The 21,804-nt window shown below is 63.8% G+C and overlaps 1 protein-coding gene across 1 annotated transcript; it reads left to right on the top strand.

Moving 5' to 3' along the window:
- The first annotated feature begins 886 nt into the window (after window positions 1-886).
- On the top strand, window positions 887-20,674 carry ARHGAP8 (Rho GTPase activating protein 8). Its single transcript, XM_054718651.1, has 12 exons — window positions 887-1,118; window positions 1,581-1,724; window positions 3,709-3,796; window positions 4,031-4,162; window positions 5,188-5,274; window positions 7,233-7,331; window positions 8,448-8,558; window positions 14,136-14,209; window positions 17,331-17,408; window positions 18,090-18,218; window positions 19,622-19,725; window positions 20,306-20,674. The coding sequence occupies exons 1-12, from the start codon at window positions 887-889 to the stop codon at window positions 20,618-20,620; spliced, it is 1,593 nt and encodes a 530-aa protein (XP_054574626.1). The 3' UTR covers window positions 20,621-20,674.
- Window positions 20,675-21,804: the final 1,130 nt, after the last annotated feature.

Here is a 21,804-nt window from a genome sequence, read left to right on the forward strand (position 1 = left end):
CAGACTTTTAAAACAATGTCAGACTTTTTTTTTTTCCTCTTAAAATACTGGACCACACTGACGTGCTGTTTTCACCGTTTTGTTAATTTTTTTAAAACCACTATTGAGATACAACTCGGGCCACGCACTTCGCCCCAGAAAGGGAGCAGCTCCGTGGTGCTGGCGTGGTCACAGACAGCGCGGCCGTCACCCAGTCAACGTTAGGACGTCGTCATCGCCTTCGAAACAGCCCGTGCCCTCACGCCACCCCCGGTCCTCCTCCCCCGCCCTGCAGCCCGCCTCGGCTGCCCGTCTCTGGAGTTGCCTGTTCGTACCGGAGGAATCAGACACGCGGTGGCCTTCCGTGTCCATGGCCTTCCGTGTCCGGCTGCTTCCACGTAGTGTAACGTTTTCGAGGCTCATCCGTGACCTAGCGTGTGTCAGTACTTCGTTCCTTTTTAGGGACACAAAATATTTCATGATTTGGGCACAAACAGGGATTCTTTTTTTTTTTTTAAACATATTTTATTGATTTTTTACAGAGAGGAAGGGAGAGGCACAGAGAGTTAGAAACATCGGTGAGAGAGAAACATCGATCAGCTGCCTCCTGCACACCCCCCACTGGAGATGTGCCCGAAACCAAGGTACATGCCCTTGACCGGAATCGAACCTGGGACCCCTCAGTCTGCAGGCTGACGCTCTATCCACTGAGCCAAACTGGTCAGGGCCAAACAGGGATTCTTTTAGATTTTTTTCAGGCGTTGAGGCAGCGTCGCGCGCACAGGGTTACTAGCTGTGCAGCCGTGAGCAGCTCTGACGGATCTCTGCCGGCCTCAGTTACCTGCTCCGTACAATGGGCACAGGAGGGAGTGTGCGTGTCTCTGAGGGGGGTGGCGAGGCAGGCGTGATGGTGTCCTGGGCGTTCGTGGGCCCTGCTCTCCGGGCCCCGGGCTGGCTGGTGGGAGGGAGCCCCATCCAGGAGACGTGTGTGAAATGCGCCCACTTCCTTTGCTTCTCCCTCAGGTCCCCAGAAGGAGCCCCTGCCGGGTCCCCAAGAGGAGGCATCACGACAGTGTGCCCGCCACCCCGCCCACCGCAGAGCATGGCCCGGCTGGACCTGGAGGAGCTGGCCGAGATCGGTGCGAGGACTCTGCCTCCCTCGTGTCTCTCACCCTCCCTTCTCACGGGGAGGTCCTGCATCGTTGGGTTCAGGCCCGAGTCAGAATTTGGAGCTGGGAGATTGAGTTCGGTCCATACCTGGTGCCAGTTGGCAGTGTGACCTTGGGGAAGTCATTCCCCTTCTCTGAGCCTCAGTTTCCGCTTCTGTCAGTGTGAAGGCCAACATCCAGCCCTCGGGTCTCAGTTTTCTTCTCCCAGGGTGCTGCACACTGAGCAGGCACATAGTGGGTGCACAGCAGAGGTGGGCGCATAGTGGGTGCACAGCAGAGGTGGGCGCATAGTGGGCGCACAGCAGAGGTGGGCGCATAGTGGGCGCACAGCTGAGGCATGGTGACAGTCCTATAAAAAGACGTCCGGAGGCCCCTCATGCTCCTCCCTGGAGCACACAGCTGACTTCCTCTGCTCCTCACTGTCCCCCGTAGAGCTGCAGAGAGACGAGGAGGAGGCAGCCGCGCTGGGCGCAGTGCGAAGACCCTCAGCGGTGGCGGCGGCTGACCAGGACCCTGCCCTGAGCCTGAGTCACCCCTTCTACGACGTGGCCAGACACGGCATCCTGCAGGTGGGAGGTGAGTCCCACTGGTGGTCCCAGGAGCATGACCGCGCAGCCTTCCTTCCTGTGGGCCCCGAGGCGTGGGGTGGGCCCGGGGGACGGTAGGACCTGCCGCTCTTGCCTCCCGCTCCTCCCAGAAGTGGCACGCACCACTCCAGGACCCCGCCAAGGGCTCCACCTCAGGGGCAACCACGCGCCACTCCCACCAAGGGGTTCCCCTAATTTTCTTCCCCGGGTGCCACTCGTCCAGTCCTGAACCTCAAGCCCACGGCCGAAAGCAGACTTGTCACAGGGATAGTGCAATGACCTGCCGTTACCGAAGGGGTCGTAGATTTGGCCAGATGGGAGCTTTGTAGAATTTTAACTCTTAAGATGGTGTTTGTATTGTTTGTGCTTTTTATAAATTTTTGATTGGTTGGTTTTTAGAGAGAGAGAGAGGAAGGGAGAGAGAAAGAAACATCGATTTGTTGTTCCACGTATTTGTGCATTCATTGGGTGATTCTTCTATGTGCCCTGACTGGGGATCGAACCCGCAACCTTGGTGCATCAGGACAACACTTTTTTTGTTGTTAAAGTATGTTTTTACTAGAGGCCCGGTGCACGAAATTTGTGCACGTGGGGGGGTGTCCCTCAGCCCAGCCTGCGCCCTCTCTCAGTCTGGGAGCCCTCGGGGGATGTCTGACTGGCAGTCGGACATCCTTAGCACTGCCTGCCACGGAGGTCCGAGAGGCTCACCGCCGCTGCGCTCGCCAGCCATGAGCCCGGCTTCTGGCTGAGCGGTGCTCCCCCTGTGAGAGCGCACTGACCACCAGGGGGCAGCTCCTGCGTTGAGCGTCTGCCCCCTGGTGGTCAGTGAGCATCATAGCGACCGATCGTTGCACCATCGGGCTGAAAACGGCTCTCCGACATCCCCAACTGGGACGTTGGGGTGCCTGCAGGAGGCAGCCAATTGATGTTTCTCACATCCATGTTTCTCTCCCTCTCCCTTCCACGCTCTCTAAGATCAATAAAAGGCATATCCTTGGGTGAGGATTTTTTTTTTTAAAGAAAGGGAGGTTTACGCAGGACCTGGTCTCGCTGGATGCCTGGTCACCGCTCCACCCAGATCAGGTCGCAGACCAAACACGTCCAGTCGTCAGAATTCCTTTCGCTTCCGGCGAGGTCAGCGACCTGGGCACACAGCCCCAAGCCCCGCCCCAGGCCCTCCGCTGGGGTTGCTGCTGCTCCGTCTGCCGTTGATCGGCCTCCCCCCCCCCCCCCCCAGGCGTGATGGATCGCGGAATCGCTTCTCTATCATAAACGGGGCTCTCCCGCCTCCAGACGGTGAGCGATGCCGCCTTGTAAACAGCGAGGGAGAAGGACGGGACGTGAATTACACCGCTGCCTCCAGGATTTGCACGTTATTGATAGTTTCCATTTCCGGCCGTATTATATCATCTCCAGGCCCGTTTCTGATACTCGGGCCTGTGTTGCCAGAGAACGGGCACGGGCGTTCACTCAGATTGACGGATGGTGTTGACACCGTTGCTGTGGTGACTGCTTCATCAGGCGTCGGGGCTGGATGTCCCGGGGTCCACACGGCTGAGGAGCGTGGGGGCCTCCCCGCTGGGATTGTGGGGTCCCCGGGGGCAGTGGGAGCTGGGAGGCCGGCTGAGGGTGCTGCCCTCAGAGTCAGCCAGCTGTGAGCTGAACCAGCTCCGATGTTCACTTTGCCTCTCTGGGCCTCAGTTTCCCCCCGGGAAGCACCCAGCATCCTGCCCGGCACGGGGAACCAGGGCCGGGAGGGAGCGGGGCTGCGCCTACGGGAGGGCGCCAGCATTTGTGGGAAGCCTGCTGTGTCCTGCGGCAGAGGCTCGCTCTGCAGGCGCCGCCTTCCTGAGTGGCGGCCGCCGGCCCCTCTGAGCTGGGGCGGGCGGGCGGGGGCGCCGTGTGTGTGACGGCCGGTGGTTCCGAGAGGCAGGCGGGCGGGTGCCTCGGCGGCTCAGCGGGTCTTCCTGCAGGGGAGGACCGCCTGGGGAGACGCATCGTCACCTTCAGCTGCTGCCGGATGCCCCCCTCGCACGAGCTCAACCACAGGCGCCTGCTGGAGTGAGTCCCCCCGGGCCGCACCCCTCCATGTGGCCCCCCCGTGCGCACGCCCCTGCGCCCCCATGCTGAGCCCCGGGTTGCGCTCTCCTGTGCGGAGGGCAGGGTGGCGTCGTGGGTGGTACGTACAGGCTTCCTTTGGGGTGAGGAGCGCGTTCTGGAACTCCACGGGGCGGGGGCGGCTGGGTGGGCGCACAGCCACGGAGGGTGACGTGGTGACGGAGCCGTCCCGCGCAGGTACCTGAAGCACACGCTGGACCAGCACGTGGAGGGCGCCTACGCCGTCGTGTACTTCCACTTCGGGCTCAGCAGCCAGAACAAGCCGTCGCTGCGCTGGCTGCAGGGCGCCTACCGGGAGTTCGACAGGAAGTGCGTGCGGGGCCTGGGGGGCGGGCAACACGAGGCTCACAGCAGTGCGGGGGGGGGGGGGGGGGACCTCCTCTCAGAGCCGGGCTGTGCCCTGCGAGGTCCGTGGGGCGGGGTGGCCGTCAGGTCTTCTCCCGGCTCCCGGCTGCCGGAGAGCGCGAGGGCAGCCACGCGGTGTGCGCGCCCACGGCGGGGCTGTGTTCCGGCCAAAGCGGTTCCGGGCCTCCCCGGGTGCTCAGCGGTTAGAGCGCCGGCCGTGCCCCGAAGGGTCGTGGGTTCAATTCCCGGTCAAGGGCATGCACCTCGGTTGTAGGCTCGATCCCCAGCCCCGGTCAGGGCGTGTGTGGGAGGCACCCGGGTGTCTCTCACGTCGATGTCTCTCTCCCCCGCCCCCGCTTCCCCCCTCCCCTCTGCTTTTTCTAAAAAATCAATGGAAAAAACATCCCTGGGTGAGGATAACGTTGTTTTAAAAGGCAGTTTTGGGCGCTGACGTGTGAACTTTATCCCGTTTTCACGTGTCACGTCACGAACTGTGATCCTGTTAATTTCCCAGCCGTGGGAGAAGGTTGGCCCTCTTAGCTGCGGGCCGTACCGAGCAGGAGGCAGGCCGCTGTGACCGCCAGGCCCGCTGTGACCTCCAGGCCCGCAGTCCCCGCTGGCCTGCTCGCTGCCTCGTCCGCCGTGCGGGCCAGCTGCCTGGGCTCAGCCCCGAGGCTCCGCACTGGATTACTCAGGAGGGGCGGGGAGCTGAGGAGCGCCTGGTCTCTAAGCGGGGCCTGGGGCCTGGCGGTGCGGGACGTGTGGCCCACGCGCTGGACTCCCTGCTCCCGGGGTCAGTTCCGCGCGGAGACGGGGTGAGGGTCTGTGCGGCTCCAGTTCTGAGAGCGCCCCACTCGGGCCTCCGCGTGAGCCCCGTGACCTCACCCACCGCCAGGCGCTGGGCGGGGGGCGGCGTCCTGATTCCCCGGGTGCGGGGAGACCCTCTCTGAGTTTGGGTTGGCGGCGGGCGTCGCCGTGCCCCTCCTCAGGCACAAGAAGAAGCTGAAGGCGCTCTACGTCGTGCACCCCACCAGCTTCCTCAGAGTCCTGTGGGCCGTCTTCAAGCCCCTCGTCAGGTAGGCCCTGCCGGCCGGGCCACGGCCACACTCCCCCCGAGGTCCCGGCGACCCTCTTCTCGCCCGGTGAGCGGGCACGCCCATACATGTGCGCGCACACACGTGTTCACACATGCACACCCATGTGTGTGCACACATATACACGCACCATCGGTGATCCCAGATCACTCTCCGAGCGGCTGCCTTCTGAGCGTGCTCTGAGAAGGAACTTCCAGCGTCCCGTGCTGTGAGGTGACTGGAGGAACCCCGTGCCATCCACCCATCCCTCCCTCAACTACCCCCCCCCCACACACACACACACACACACACACACACGCACGCACCTCAGTGCACGGAGGCCTGAGCCCTGCTCGCCGTCTGCAGAGCCTGGGGTCCAGCAAGTGCTGCGGCTGGAGAGGGACCGAAACGCAGACAGAAAGCTGCGGGGGTTGTGCGTTGGGGCGCGGAGCCTCCCTGCAGCTCTGAAGCTGACGCCTCTGTCCCCCGGAGTTCCTGCAGGACCCCAAGGCCCCCTTTGCCCCCCAGTGCAGAGGCCACCCAGCTGAGTCCCCCTCCTCCACTAGGGGGAGCCATGCACGCGGCTGGGCCTCCCCCGGGCTCTGGGCTCAAGCTGGGCTTGTGCTAAAACGGCTCGGTTTCCGTTATGGGATGGAAGGTTCTAGAGACCTGGGCGGCACGGAGCCTGCAGTAACAGTGCAGTGTCACGCACTCGGGAACTGGCGAAGAGGGTGCATCTCATGTTGTGTTCACGCACACACGCACATGCACACGCACACGCAGGGGGACACAAGGAAGCCTGGGAGGCGGTGATGTGCTCGCCGCCTTGGCTGTGGAGACGGTGTCACGGGCGCGCACCCCACACTCATCCGACTGCAGGTGAACGCGGGCGGTTCCGTGTAAGGCGGTCACGCTCCAGGGGAGCTGTACACCTTGCAGCCCAGCCCTGGCGGGCGTGGCTCCGTGGTTGAGCGTTGACCCGTGAGCCAGGAGGTCACGGTTCGATTCCTGGTCAGGGCGCAGGTGACGGGTTCGATCCCCCGGCGGGGCACACGTGGGAGGCAATCGATCACCAGTTTGCACATCGATGCTTTTCTCTCTCCCCCCTCCTTTCTAAAATCGATAAAAACACATACTTGGTGAGGATTTGTTTTTTATGTTAAAAAGAAAGTGAGTGGTCACTTGCCAGGAGCGGGTGCTGGGCGTGCGCCGCTCACAGGGTGCCCTCCCTCCTGTCCTCGCCCACTTCGCAGCCCAGGAGACCGAGGCTCAGTGGTCACGGTGGACACGGAGTGACATGGTAGTGACTGTGGGTGGCGCTGGGTGGGCGTCACTGCCTACATCCCCCGAGCGTCTGGTCGCTTCGTACCCCTGACACTGAGAATAGTGTGTGTCACTGTGATTGAAAATGAAAATGTATTTAAAAAAGGAAAGAACCAGCGCTGGGCACGGGGGTGCTGCCGGGTGGCAGTGGGCTGGGTGCCGTGGCCGCTCCGGGGGAGGAGCCGTTTCCAGGGGCTGAGCCCTGAGGGGGCCGTGCTGGCTCCCCTGTGTCCCCAGGGCCACTGCGTCCTGGGGAGAAACCAGAGGACTCGACGTGGTCCCTGCCCTCACGGGACCGAGTGGGAAGCCACCACTGACCGGGCAGCCGCCGGCCCTCAGCCCACTCCGGCCGCCCTTCCTGTGCCCTCGCCCCCACGCCATCCCGCCCCCACGCAGGTTCCCGGCAGATCCAAACGAGGCCGGTTCTTGTTCTCACAGAGGAGCCTCCCCAGTGTCTGGCGCATCCGCGACCCTATAAAAGCGAGACACCCGCGGCCTCTGCGCCCGCACTAGGTGGTGTCGGCAGCGGCAGTCAGTGGAACAGGCTGATCGCCCCTCCCCGCGCCCCTCCCTCCCCTCCCCTCCCCGCAGCCCTGCGGCAGCCTCATTGTCTCCATCTCTCTCTTCTGCACCTGCAGTCACAAGTTTGGGAAAAAGGTCACCTACTTCAACTACCTGAGCGAGCTCCGCGAGCACCTCCAGTGCGACCAGCTGCCCGTGCCCCCGGAAGTCGTGCGGTGAGTCGCACCCCATCCCGAGCGATCTGGGTCCCGTCCCCTCTGGTGTCCAGCGAGGACCGGCCAGCTTGGCCCCGCGCAGGGAAGGTGCCGCCGCGCCGGGAGAGGCGGCCGCGGGGTGGTGGGCTGGAGCGTTCTCGCCTCCATGGCAGACGGGTCTTAGCACTCACGGGGGGCGGGGGGGTGCCTCTGGCTGCCGGGGTGCCCGTTCTTGCTCTGGCACAGAGGCGGGCAGGCAGGGTGTGGGGACGCCGTGGGGACCGGAATGCTCTCAGGACGTCCAGGGCCTGGAGATCCACGGGTTCGTGGCGTCGGCTGAAAGCCCGTTGGTGTGTCTGCTGCTGTGTTGTACACGCAGCGAGCGACCCCCCTCCCAGTCTCCTGTGGGGAGGGCCAGAGGGAGCCCAGGAAGGGGTGCGGTGGCCCTCACCCCGCAGCCAGCACAGGGCGGGCCCAATCAGCCGATGCTTCTGACCCTGCCTGGGCGCCCTTTGACCCTCCCTGGTGCCCTCTGCCCTTTGCACCTCCCTCTCTGGGGGCTCCTCTGACGGAGCAAGTCCCTCCCACGCTGCATGCAGGGAGGCCAGCGGCCCGGCACGGGGGAGAGGCCGGGCTCCCTCTGGTACCAGGTCCGTGCCAGGTGCGGGTGGGGCAGTGCAGGGAGCATGCCTCGGGGGCTGTCGGAGCACTGAACCAGCTGGGGGGGACAGGGGGGGCATCGCAGGGCTCCCGGGAGGAGGTGGCCCCTGAAGGCGTGTCACAGGGACAGTGGCCGGGGCGTTTCCCGCTGAGGGGCTGTCCTGCGCAGACACACGGGGGGACGCAGTGGCCAGGGGCTGGCAGGGAGACTGGACAGTTGATGGGGTCGGACCTCCCTCCCTGCATCTGTGTGACCCCCTGCGGCAATGGGTGTGTGTGGGGGGGTGTGTGTGGGGGTGTGTGTGGGGGTGTGGTGGGGGTGTGGATGTGTGTGTGGTGGTGTGTGTGGGGGTGGGCGTGTGGGGGGGGTGTGTGTGGGGGCATGTGTGTGTGTGTGTGTGTGTGTGTGTGTGCACGCACATGCGCGGCCCAGAGCGTGTGCCTGCGGGGTGAGAGCCGGGCTCTGCTGTGCCGCAGATACGACGAGAAGCTCCGGAACCTGCACAAGGGCCGGCCAGTCGCTCCCATCAAGACGCCGCCGCCGCGGCCCCCGCTGCCCACCCAGCAGTTTGGCGTCAGCCTGCAGTAGTGAGTGAGCCGGGCGGCCTGTTCTCGCCTCCTCCGTGGGACCCTGGGGTGCCCCTGTGTGGGGGACCCTGGGACTCCCTGAGTGTGGGACCCTGGGACTCCCCTGAGTGTGGGACCCTGGGACATCCCTGAGTGTGGGACCCTGGGACTCCCCTGAGTGTGGGACCCTGGGACTCCCCTGAGTGTGTGGGACCCTGGGGCGTCCTGAGTGTGGGACCCTGGGACATCCCTGAGTGTGGGACCCTGGGACATCCCTGAGTGTGCGGGACCCTGGGACATCCCTGAGTGTGGGACCCTGGGACATCCCTGAGTGTGGGACCCTGGGACATCCCTGAGTGTGGGACCCTGGGGCGCCCCTGAGTGTGTGGGACCCTGGGGCGTCCTGAGTGTGGGACCCTGGGACATCCCTGAGTGTGCGGGACCCTGGGACATCCCTGAGTGTGTGGGACCCTGGGACATCCCTGAGTGTGTGGGACCCTGGGACATCCCTGAGTGTGCGGGACCCTGGGACATCCCTGAGTGTGGGACCCTGGGACATCCCTGAGTGTGGGACCCTGGGGCGCCCCTGTGTGCGGGACCCTGGGACTCCCCTGAGTGTGCGGGACCCTGGGGCGTCCTGAGTGTGGGACCCTGGGACGCCCCTGAGTGTGTGGGACCCTGGGACTCCCTGAGTGTGGGACCCTGGGACTCCCTGAGTGTGTGGGACCCTGGGGCGTCCTGAGTGTGGGACCCTGGGACATCCCTGAGTGTGCGGGACCCTGGGACATCCCTGAGTGTGTGGGACCCTGGGACATCCCTGAGTGTGGGACCCTGGGACATCCCTGAGTGTGGGACCCTGGGACTCCCTGAGTGTGGGACCCTGGGGCGCCCCTGTGTGCGGGACCCTGGGACTCCCCTGAGTGTGCGGGACCCTGGGGCGTCCTGAGTGTGGGACCCTGGGGCGCCCCTGTGTGCGGGACCCTGGGGCGTCCTGAGTGTGGGACCCTGGGACATCCCTGAGTGTGGGACCCTGGGGCGCCCCTGAGTGTGGGACCCTGGGACATCCCTGAGTGTGGGACCCTGGGACATCCCTGAGTGTGGGACCCTGGGACTCCCCTGAGTGTGTGGGACCCTGGGGCGCCTCCGTGTGCGGGCAGGTCGTCCCCAGACCTTTGCCTCCGGTCGCCAAGCTTAGCCCTGGAGGAAGAGTGACGTGTGACTGAGCCGAGTGCCCGCCGCCGTGTGTGTGTGTGTGTGTGTGTGTGTGTGTGTGTGTGTGTGTGCGCGCGCACGCGTGCACACGGCCCACTGCCTGGTGCGCAGCGGGGATGAAAGCTGGGGAGGACCCTGGGCCCTGGGCCTCTGCCTGCTGCTGGGTCCCAGGCCACGGCTGGGACACCTCCCTCCACCTTGTAAAGGATTCTGGGCCGCCGTTCGGGCCCACTTCAACTCTCCCTAAGACTCGGCAGAGGCACCTCCTCCAGGAAGCCTCCCTGATGCTCTGGACTGCACGCAGGGCCCTCCTTGACGGCAGCCTGATCGGAGCAGGCTGCGTGGGGGTCTCTCTGGCTGTTTCCCGGGTTCGGCGTGAGCTCTCTGCCCATCCTCCTACCCTCTGGTTTGAGCCATGGGCCTGGCACGGAGGCACCTGATGAGGGAAGGCAAAGGGGCGGTCTTATCCTGCCGCGGGGGGTGGCTGGGCCACAAGCCGAGGACGCAGGCGCGCCCAGAGGTGGAAGAGGCCGGAAGGGGTGCTCCCTCGGGACCCCCAGGAGGAGCCCCCCCGCTGCCCATTTTGGACTTGAGCCTCCGGAAGAGCGAGAGCCTACATTGTGTTGTTCTGAACCGCAGGTTTATGGCGTTAGTTACAGCAGCAGGGGGAGCGGGTGGGGAAGGGGTACAGGCCGTGGGAGGCAGGCTGTGCGGGGAGGGGCTGTGCAGGGACCTCGCCCCAAGCCAGGCAGGTGGGCCCGGGAGCCGGCTGAGAGCTGGCAGGGAGGGCCGGGGGGTGCGGCGGGGAGGGGTGGCGCCTGCGGGCAGTGAGGAGGTAGGAGTGGGCGGCTCGGTGTGTCACCGCCGTTAAAGATGGACCATCGTTTTCCAGAACTTTCTGTGATGCTAGACATGGTCTGCACGGTCCACGTGAGGCTGCCGAGCCCTCGAGATGGGGCGGCTGCACTGAGGCACCGAGTTTCTAACTTTACTTACAAGTGTAGCTCCTGGTCGCTGAGGCTCACCCCCCCCCCCCCCCCCGCCTCCCCGGCAGGCACCAGGGGTTCCCTCAGCAAGGCACTTGGTAAGCCCTTACCGAGTCGGCGTGTTCCACATGGCGTCCTCCCCTGAAGGTAGCGGGAACAAACGCACCAGACGGCACCTCCTGTTCTTTTTACTTTTCTTCTTTCTAGTTTTTTTTTTTTTTTTTTTTAATATTTTTAAATGGATCTTAGAGAGAGAGGAAGGGAGAGGGAGAGAGATGGAAGCATCGATGAGAGAGAAACATCCACCAGCTGCCTCCTGCCTGCCCCACAGGGATGGAGTTTGCAACCCAGGCATGTGCCCTTGGCCAGAATTGAACCCGGGACCCTTCAGTCCGCAGGCTGACGCTCTATCCACTGAGCCACACCAGCCAGGGCAAAGGTGGGGAGCCTTTTCTGCCAGGATATTGAGGCCATCACTTGCAGGCCACACAAAATTATCAGCTGAAACACTGGCCCACGGTACTTGGTCAAACACTTAATTAACTCACCCCGAGTGCCTCGCTGGGCCAGGCCACATGATGTCCCGGGCCGTGTGCGGCCGCCGGCCGGACGTCCCCACCCCTGCAGCAGGACCAGTTCGCTGTGGAAATCCGCTCCTCGTACCTTGCGCGGCCACTCTGAGAGGGAATCCGTGCGATTGGCTCTTCAAATTAATATTTCATGCCCCTTCATTGCAAACACTGTAATAAAACGGCAATAAACATATTAAGTAAAGCACCAAATATGTAATTTGCTTGGACTATGAGTGAATAAACTTCATTAAAATTCATAACCAAATCCTATTCACAAATGCTAACTTGCTGAGTTAGTTCCACAGCCCACAGCAGAGAGCCATCGCCTCAGAACCGGCTAATTGAGCTCGTATATCACGGGGCAGTCGGATGCAGGAGGTCTTTGCGGGCTCGCTGTGCCTGAAGGGGGAGCACGGGACCGCACATGTGTGTTCAGTAGAGCCCGATGTGGGCCACTGGGAAGAGAGAGGGGCCGCCTGGGGGTGGGGGAGGGGAGGCCACGGCCCAGCTCGGGCACGCCAGTTTCTTTCTCTATAACTGGAATTGAACCCCCGCCCCCTCACCCTCCAGGGCCACGGGGGCTTAGCAACAGGGTGTCAGACAATGCGAGCCAGTTCCTGCTACCCAGCACTTCGCCTGCTCCTCTTCCTCCTCCATGTCCCCTCCTCCAGGCAGCCTTCCCTGATGACTCCACTTGTTGAACAGACTGTTTTTCTCCCCTTGGCCAGCCCTGGCCCGTGTGGCTCAGTTGGTTGGAGCATCATCCCGTGCACTGAAGGGTCGTGGGTTCAATTCCCGGTCAGGGCACATACACAGGTTGTGGGTTCCATCCCCACTCGGGGCGCACAGGAGGCAACCAATCGATGTTTCTCTCTCACATCGATGTTTCTCTCTCTCAAATAAATTTTTTTACAAAGCATATCCTTGGGTGAGGATTAAAAAAACAAACAAAAGAAAATGAATCGGCCGTAAATGTGAGGGTGTATTTCTGGACTCAGCCCCGCCCTGGGTGCGGGTGCCGTACTCTCCTTATCGCTGAAGCGTTTAGAAAGTTTGGGCATCGGAAGTGCGAGTGTTCCACTTTGTTCTTTTTCGGGCTCGTTCCGGCTATTCTGGGTCCCTCGAGTTTCCGTGTTAATTGTAGCATCTGCTTCTCGGTCTGCCGCGCAGGCGCCGGGCTCTCGGGGGGCTGGTGCTGCCTCCGGGTCAGTTTGGGGGTTTGCCGTCTTAGCAATATTGCGTCTGAGTCCGTGAGCACAGGAGGGCTTTCCGTTGATGTGGACCCTTTCCAGACGTCCAGGGTGTTCTGTGGTTTTCGCTGCTCCTGTTCCGCACTGTTTGGCTAGTGACCGATGGTGAGGGATTCAGGGGTGCTCTGTTCATTGGCGAGCGGACCGCGTGGCTCCTGGGGCCTCTGCTTCTCTCCCAGAGCGGAAGGCCTCGCTGAGCGGGACCCACTTCTCAAGCGAAGAGGGGGAGGGGGCCTGCGGGCCAGGGGACACTGGTCTTTGGTCTCCTGCCCCAGGTGGCTGGGCAGAGAGCGTACGACGCCATCTGGGGAGGCTGCGGGGGGGGACAGGCCTCCTCACGCTCTGGCTCAGGTCACGTGCCAGCCTGAGCTGCCAGAAGCCCCCCCCATGAGCGTTTTGGGGACTGGTCTCGCCGATGAAGCAAACCTGTTTCTCTTTGCCCATTTGCCTCCCAAAGAGGGGGGCAGCTGAGCAGAGGGGAGTCACAGCATTCCAGGGCCTGGGCCACCTCCCAGCACCCCCACTGCACCACCTCAGCACACAAGCCTGGGGCTGCTCCAGGGACAGGGGCCCGGGAATCTGATTTGACTTGAACCCTAGACTGTGTGACTCCAGAGAGAACAGTTAGCCTCTCAGAGTCTGCTCTGTCCTCTATAAAAATGAGGCCCTGTGATGAAGCCAGTGGGCTTAGTAGCGTGCCAGGCGCACAGTAGGTCCTCACGGCGTGGTGCTTTCTGGGAGGTTCATGGGCGCTGCCCCGGTCTGGCGGCACCCAGGCCCTCCCGGCGGCTTGTGGCCGAGACCTTCGCCAATTGTGATGCGAGCTGCACCATCCACCCCGTCTCAGAAGTTGGGAGGGGATGTGTCTGTGTCCGTGTGTGTGTGTGTGTGTGTGTGTGTGTGTGTGTGTGTGTCCATGTCTGGGTCTGGGTCTGTGTGTGTCCGTGTCTGGGTCTGTGTGTGTCCGTGTCTGTGTGTGTGTCTGTGTCCGTGTCTCTGTGTGTGGGTCCGTGTCTGTGTGTGTGTCTCTGAGAGGCCTTTCGTGTATGCTGTACATAATGTTTTAAAGTTTCTTCATGTGAATCGGTATCAGGTTAGCAGGTTAGCACAACCAGAGGCTGAGTGTGAACAGCCCTCTGAGGCCACATCCGGGGTTTCTTCAAGGAAGTTTTTTGATTGATCAGCATCCACCCAGGTCCCTGCTCCTGCCCTCAGGGCCACGTCTCCGCTCCCCGGGCCTTCCCCTCTCTCTGTGCTTCCCTCCGTCTGGAATGCCCTTCCCTCTTCTGTCCTCTGAGGCTCCTACTCATCCCTCAAAACCCGACTCAGAAGTTGCCCCAGGTGAAGCCTTCCCCACCCCAGGTCTCCCCTGTGCCCTGTGCCTCTCCGGTGGGGCCTCGGCACCGTGCTCTCCGTGTTAGTATTCCTGCCGCTCATCTGGCCACCGGAGGCCGAGGCTGCGTCTCTGGGCCGGCTCCTCGGCCCGCCTTTCCGGCCGGTGGGGTGAGGACCAGAGCCCCGTCTCGATCCCCCGTCCAGCCCAGCTGACAACTGTTGCTGTCTTCTCTCTCTCCTCAGCCTCAAAGACAAAAACCACGGCGAGCTCATTCCCCTCGTGCTGCGGTCCACGGTGACGTACCTGCGAGAGAAAGGTGCGTGCGGTGGGCTCCCGCCTGGGACGGGAGGGCTGTCGGTGCACCTCCCCGGGGGCCCGCTCCGGTCCTGAGCGCCCCGGCCGGGGGAGTGGGACCCTGTGCAGGGCGGTGCCCAGGATGGGACGGCTCAGGCACATGGCTCCAGCTGTGGGCTCTGGACCTGGACTGTGTGGGTTTGCATCCTGGCTCCACGGTGTCCTGGCCGTGTGACCTGGGGCCTCTGTTTCCTCATCTGTCCAATGGGTACATAGCCGTGCCCGATGCTCAGGCTTGTGGTGGGGCCTGAGATGGCACAGGAGCCCTCCATAGCAGGGACTCCTCGGACCCGATCGTAAGCCTGGTGAGCAGACCCCGTTGGTGCACTCGGGGACTTGGAGGGCTGAGCCTGTGGCTCCTCCAGGACCCCGAGGCCGGGCCCCGAGCCACAGGGAAGGTGTGTGGAGGCCGCTGTGATCCTAACAGAGGAGGAGCGGGAGGGAGTGGTGGCCACCGGCAGGGGCTGGGACAGGTGCGTGTGCGTGTCTGTGTATGTGCGCGCACACGCGCCCCAGGAACTGTGCGTTCGATCACACGGACGGCGCCTCCATGGCCGGAGGGCCTGCGTGCCATGGAGCTGTCTCCGCTCTGACTGGACGTCATTGGTTGCGTGTTCCAGGAGCGGACGAAAGACAGCGCGTAAAGACCGAGTCAGAAGCTGTGAAAGGGGTGTCTCTCTCTCTAATGCAGCCGCTCCTTTAGTCATTAAAACAGCAAAACCCACACACGGACATGGCCACGTCGGGCTCGGGAGCTGGCGGCTGCTGAACGTGTGAAGTGAGCACTTCCTCGTTGGCCGCCCCCGGTCCAGTGAGGTCCGGGCACTTGGTTGCCACGGTGACCGCCGCCCAGGGCCCGCCGTTTGGGCTCAGGGTGGCTGGTCTCTGCGTTGCCTCCCCCCCCCCCACCCCGCCCCCCAATGCTGTCACCGCGGGTACCGGGTGTCACCACGGGGAGAGCTGGTCGGATCCGGGGCCTGACTCTCCCGCTGGAGGTCACTGCTCGGGGTCCTGCTGTGTCACAGATCGCCGTGAACGTAGGGGCTTGAGACAGGACGGATGCATTACTTTTTAAAATATATTTTTATTGATTTCAGAGAGGAAGGGAGAGAGAGAGACATCAGTGATGAGAGAGAACCACTGACCGGCTGCCTCCTGCACGCCCCCTACTGGAGGTCGAGCCCACAACCTGGGCATATGCCCTTGACCAGAATCGAACTCGGGACCCTTCAGTCCGCAGGCAGACGCTCTATCCACTGAGCCACACCAGCCAGGGCTTGATCTCACAGTGTCTGTAGGTCAGACGTCCAGGCACACGGGGCCAGTCCTTGCTCGGGGTCTCACAAAGCTAAATCCCAGGCGTGGGTGCTGCTTCCTTCCCCTGGGCTCTGGGGAAGCATCTGCCTCCACACGCATTCACAACGCAGCCGGATGCGGTTCTTTGCGATTTTCTCCCGAGATGCCCGCCTCCTTGCTGGCTGCCCGCCACGGGCCTCTTCCCGTCTCCTTCCCTTGCTGGGGGGCCCCTCCCCCAGGGGAGACCTTGCCACGCGTTGCATCCCTGCCCCCGGGCCCCACATTCCTTTTGCCGGAGGAACCTGGTCTGCCGGAGCCTGCCGGCACTACAGTTGAACGGTACCTGAAAAGGGGGGTGAGGATTAAAAAACACAGACACAGTAGTTTCCGGGAGGGCAAACAGTTCAAGACTGCGCGCCGAGTTTATTTTCTCAGCCCTTTTTATAAGCAGAAACAGCTTGTACAAGCATAAAGGTCATTGCCAAGGCTAGATGTTTTTCCCGCCTCCACAGGATCCTAGGTACACTCTATACTTCTCTCCCCGCCAACCTCCCTATCCTAGTTCCTGATATCAAGAACATACTACAGCTTTTGTCCCTGCTATTGAAAACATGTTGCAACTTTTGTCCCTACCACAATGCTACTCCCTCTTCGAGTCTGCTATGTATCAAACCTAAATATGTGAAACAAAGGGCCCCAGTAAAGCGGGGAAAACAAGGTTACTGGATTGTTTACCCGATTGCCTCTCACGGTTTCCCACACTGGTCCCTTTTAAAAGCCCGCCTGACTAGGCCAGCCCCACCCCAGGTAAGGTCAGCGGCCTTGGACCTCAGTTCCAGCTGTGGTTCGTGTTTGACTGAGGACTCGGGTGCAGGAACCTGGGGGCGTCTGAGAGTTCTGCCTCTTACAGTCACTCCGCCTCCCAGGCGGAGGGAACAGCAGTGGCTCAGGTCGAGAGGACCATGGGGCCGGCTGGAGGCTGGAGGGAGGGGTTCGAGTAGCAGTGGGGGCGGGGGACAGGGCGAGGGCGGCCATGGCCAGACCGGCTGGGTCCGTGGTAACGATGCGTGGGAAGCTCTCCTGGCTGACGAGGACCGGGGAGGGCGCCCACAGGCGCTGGTCAGAGTTGGGCATCCATGTTGAACCTCTCACTCAGCTTCAGAATGGAGGCAGCTTGGCGGTGGCGGGGGAGGGAAGGGCGGGGCATGGGGGTCTCATCTGTGTGATCCTAAGTGGGAGTCACCACCCACCTGGGCAATAGAGTCCTTAATATGTGGCTCATGTGTTGGGCGACCGGAGTCTTATATTTTATTTCATTTTAATTAAACGTGAATTTAAGTCACGTGCAGCGAGTGGCTGGGTGCCGGGCCGCTCTGCACTGGACACTCGTGGGAAGAAAGGGAAGCAGCGCGCGGAGGCCCCGGGCGCCCGGCACATGCCACGCGTGTTCCCGTGTCCCTTCGGCAGCCCCGGAGGCAGGGCCCGAGGCCTCGCCCTGCAGCGCGGCCGCCGAGCTCAGAGGCCGGGCCTCGCTCCAGGCCGAGCCGCACCCACACCGGCCGTCTGACCTTCGTGCCCGCCCTTCCCGGTGTCCTTCCTGGGCACGCGGGCGGGGACTCGGTGGGAACATGGCAATGCTGGAGTTGGGAGGAAGGAATGGGGGCGGCAGTGGACGGTGGGGGGAACCAGTCTGGAGAGGGGCCCCGGCAGCCGCAGGCAGCGGCGCGGGGCAGGGAGTCGGCCCCGGTGAGCGGGACCTGGGGTGCAGGAGGCTGTCCCGCACGCAGGGCTCCGCACCGAGGGCCTGTTCCGGAGGTCGGCCAGCGTCCAGACCGTCCGCGAGATCCAGCGGCTCTACAACCAAGGTGAGGCGGCTTCCGGGGCCCCTCGGCCTGGGCCTCCCGCCCTCCAGGGCCTCGGCCCCGACACCCACGGCCACGGAGCTGTCCCCCGCCCCCAGACAGCCCGGGCCGGGGCCGCTGCCCGGGGAGACCTTGGCCAGCCTCCCGCAGGCGGCCACCCGACGCCGTCCGGCCTGGGGGTTCCTCCCCGCGCCCGGGTGTTTGCGGGCAGGGACGGTTCTGCGGAGGCTCCCTCAGCTGCCGCACGACATTGGGGAAGCGGTGAGCTCGCTTACGGGGAGGTCCCCTCTGCTCCGCGCACCCCGTCATTTCCACGGTCACGCGTTCGCTCAGTAAGCGACGGGGCCGGAGTTGGGCGCTTCGGGCCGGCCCCGCTCAGCCCTGTGCCGGGCACTGGGGACGGTGAGAGCCCGGGCCCCGACCACACAGCAGCCCCATCCCAGGCGGACCGCGCCACACAGCAGAGACCTCCATAGCGCCCCAGCCTCGGCCAGGCGCCCTGCAGAAGCAGAGGAGGGGGTGACAGCACCCCCATTTCCAGAGGACAGAGCCGTCCCCCAGACATGTCGCCCCAGCGTCAGGCTCTCGCCCTCGGAGGTTTAGAGCCACTTGGCAGCAGAGCCCGGCTGGCCGCAGGGACCCCCAGCCCAGAGTCAGGGCTCAGTCGTGACGCCCCGTGTCCAGGGAAGCCCGTGAACTTCGATGACTACGGAGACGTCCACATCCCCGCCGCCATCCTGAAGGCCTTCCTGCGGGAGCTGCCCCAGCCGCTGCTGACCGTCACGGCCTACGAGCAGGTCCTCGGCATCACCAGTAGGTGCCGCCCCGGGGGCCAGCCGAGGGCCAGGAGCGGAGCTGTCCCCCCTGGGCCCCTGCAGCCTCAGCCGGGCCCCGTGTCCATGGGGCGGGGCTTGCCCGGTGCAGCTGGCTGGGCGGCGGGTGGCACGGCGAGCCCGGCATGGTTCCGGGCACACAGTAGGTGCTCCATGCCCGTGGCTTGTGACAGTCCGCGGGCGGGTCCGTGCTGCTGGCCTGGGTGGGCTCTCTCCAAAGGGGCCGCAGTGCGAGCTGGAGGTGGGCCTGCTCCGGGACACCCCCCCGCCCCGGGGCCATCGTTCCTAGAAAGACGGGGTGCGGCTGGAGAGCTGAGGTCCAGGACAGGTGAGCTCCGGCTCACTGATCCCGTGGAAATACTCGTGTCACAGGCGCTCTGGTCCATGTAAATCATCCACAGTGGCTTGTTTCCAGGAGAGAAGAGAACGATCACGGGGGGGGGGGGGGGGGGTGTCCTGCAGCCGCAGCTGTTTCCTGCCTCCCTCCTCCCTCCCAGTACAGCGCAGTGTTGGTGGTAACCCTGCCCAAGGCGTGGCGGAGGGTCAGCAGGCCGAGGACTGGGGTGTGCGAGTGCAAGTGTGTGTGTGTGTGAGAGAGAGAGAGAGAGAGAGAGTAAGCATGTAAGGGAGTGTGAGTGTGTTTGCATGAGTGTGTGTGTGTGTGCAAGTGCATGTATCTATGAGTGTGTGTGTGTAAGGGAGTGTGAGTGTGTGTGTAAGGCAGTGGTGGGAGAATGTGTGTATGCATGTGCGTGCCTATGTGTGAGTGTGTGTGTGTGTGTGTGAGTGTGTGTGCGTGTGTGGGTGCGCTTCCGCAGCGGAGCCTGGTGGGTGCTTGCTGATGGGTGAGCTTTGAGCTGAAGCTTACAGAGCTCAGTGGGGGTGCAGTTAAGAGGGAACGGGGTCTCAGAGCCTGGGACAGCTCCATCCCGCCCCCCCACCCCCATGGGTGTGGGTCCCGATCACTGAGAATCCTGAGCGGGTTACGTTGGCCTCGAGCAGGGTCAGCCGCCTTTTCTGTAAAGGGCCGGATGGTAAACATCTCAGGCTTTGGGGGGCGGACTCAGCTCAGCAAAGCCGCCCTAGACAGCATGTAAATGAGCGGGTGTGGCTGTGCCAATAAAGCTTTATTGATAAAAGTCTGCCATTGGCCCCCAGGCCCTCGGGCTGCAGTTTGCCCGCACCTGGTCTGACTTCCCATGTGTCAGGTGAGCGGTTTTCTGGGAGGCAGTAGCCAGGCGCTCAAGGGACGGAGCTGGAGGAGAGGGTTTGCTGAGAACAGCCGCTCGGCCGGGAGTAGGAGCTCCAGGCCATCAGCGGGGCACTGTCCCCTGCACCTGGGCCTCCCCTCGGGGGACTCAGGAGGACCCCGTGCCGTGGCAGGTGTGGAGAGCAGCCTGCGGGTGACCCGCTGCCGCCAGATCCTGCAGGGCCTGCCCGACCACAACTACGCGGTCCTCGACTACCTCACGGGCTTCCTGCACGAGGTGAGCGCCGCGCAGGGCTCCGGCGAGGCCTGGCCCTCCGCGTCCGCGCCGCAGACCGGGTCTGGGGTCGCCCCCCCTCGGCCTTGGAACGCCACCCCCTGGCTCCAGAGGACTTCATCCGAGGCCTGGCGGGCAGGGACTCCACTGAGCAGCCCTGCGCGCTGCGGCCGGGGCCGCCGTGCCCGCCTGCCTCTCCTGCACCGCTGCCCTCGGTCATTGCCCTTGGCCTTCTTTCTTGGGACCTCTGCTCCCACGTCGTCTCCTGACCGGAGGGGGGGGCTGTGTCCCAGGCCGTCTGGCTGGGCGAAGCCAGGGTCCCTGCTATGCCCGCTGTGCCAGAGGCCCCACCTCTGGGGTAGAAGAGGAGTCGGGGGGAGGCTGAGGGGTCCCAGAGGAGACTGTAGAAGGTCAGAGCCGGAGGGTCCCTCGGCATCAAGGCCGAGCCCTTCCGCTTACAGATGGGGAAACTGAGGCCCGGAGCAGGGAGGTGGCAGCGCAAGGTCACAGCACTGGGTCCCAGCCCAGTGCTGTTCCACTGCACGGGACCCACGGCCCCCCCCCCCCCGTCTCGTCCCGGCAGGTGTCCCGGGAGAGCATCTTCAACAAGATGAACAGCTCCAACCTGGCCTGCGTGTTCGGCCTCAATTTGATCTGGCCGTCCCAGGGCGCGGCCTCGCTGGGCGCCCTGGTGCCCCTGAACCTGTTCACCGAGCTGCTGATCGAGTACCACGGGAAGGTCTTCAGCGCCCAGGACGCCCGCGGGGAGCCGGGCGCCGGCCCGGCCGGGGCAGGGGAGCAGGGCGGCCCCTTCGCCCGAGGCCTCGCCGCGCCCACCAGGCCTCCGGCCCCTGGCAGCCGCCGGGAGACGCCGCCAGTGCTGGAAGTGTCCCGTTGACGTCTGCCCGTCTGTGCACGTGTGTTTGGTAAACTCACCATTAAATGACCTCCCAGCGGCAGTGCCGGGTCCTGGTCCCTCACGCGGGCCCACGTTCCTGAGCCGTGGGCGGGGATGCGGTGATGGGTCTGTCGGAACCCTAACTCCGGGGGCCTCTCTGAGGTGGGCATTGGTGGGTGAGGCCTTGTATCTGGCAGCGGCGGCTGCTATAACGCTGGGTAACAAAGCAGCCCCCTGGAGCCAGCTGTGGGCCAGCTGGGCGGCGCTGGTCTGGAGGGAGCGTTAGCGGCTGCACGGGCGCGGTCCACATGGAGGTGGAGGGGCCAGCGCCTCCTCGCTCTGGCTGCTGTCACGTGCTCGCACGCCGTTGGCCCACGCCAGTGTCATGGCCACGGCCGGGATCGCAGTGGGAGGGCCCTGCAGAGTTATTTGGCAAAGGGGGGCGGGGGGCGGGCTGTGGAGAATTGGGGTGGTAAAGCGGGCGGCCTGTTCTGGCCCCGGGGTCCTGGCCAGCCCGTTGCAAGGACATGGGCCCTGTTGCAGCTGCTGGGGAAACATCGGTGAGAGAAGCACATCGAGGGCCGCCTCCTGCACGTGCCCTCACCAGGGCCCGGGCCGGGGAGGAGCCTGCCACCGAGGTACATGCCCTTGACCGGGAATCGAACCCAGGACCCTTTGGTCCGCCGGCCGACGCTCTATCCACTGAGCCACACTGGCCAGGGCTCTTTATTCTTTTTGTCAAACGCACCCTGGCAGCTCTGACCAACCGGCCAGGGAGCCCAGGCCAGGCCTGAGGGGGGTCCCCAAGGGGGTGTCAGTCTGAGCCCGAGGAAAGCCCCCTGGAGGCGCCGCGGGCCTCGGCGCCTGCCCCCCCAGGGCGTCTTGTACTCACCCAGCCCAGCGCACCCCGGAAGCGGCCTCGGGGTCCTGTGGCAGGAAAAAGTCTGAAATAAAAATGACGCTCCCTCATGCGCTCACCACTGTGAGCCCCGGATTAACGGCATTCCATCGGGCCTCGTGAATCACGCAGAAAGGTTCACGGGGCAACACGATTGTGAAATACGCGCCTCAGATGTTCTGACGCCGGGAGTGAGGGGGGCATGACGCTCTCCGGTGGCCACTGTGACGATGGTCCCCCTCTGACAGGATAAGTGGGCTCGTGGCGTCGGCGTGGTGAGGCCCCG

This window comes from Eptesicus fuscus, chromosome 7 (genome assembly GCF_027574615.1).
Source record: "Eptesicus fuscus isolate TK198812 chromosome 7, DD_ASM_mEF_20220401, whole genome shotgun sequence".
Taxonomy (NCBI): domain Eukaryota; kingdom Metazoa; phylum Chordata; class Mammalia; order Chiroptera; family Vespertilionidae; genus Eptesicus; species Eptesicus fuscus.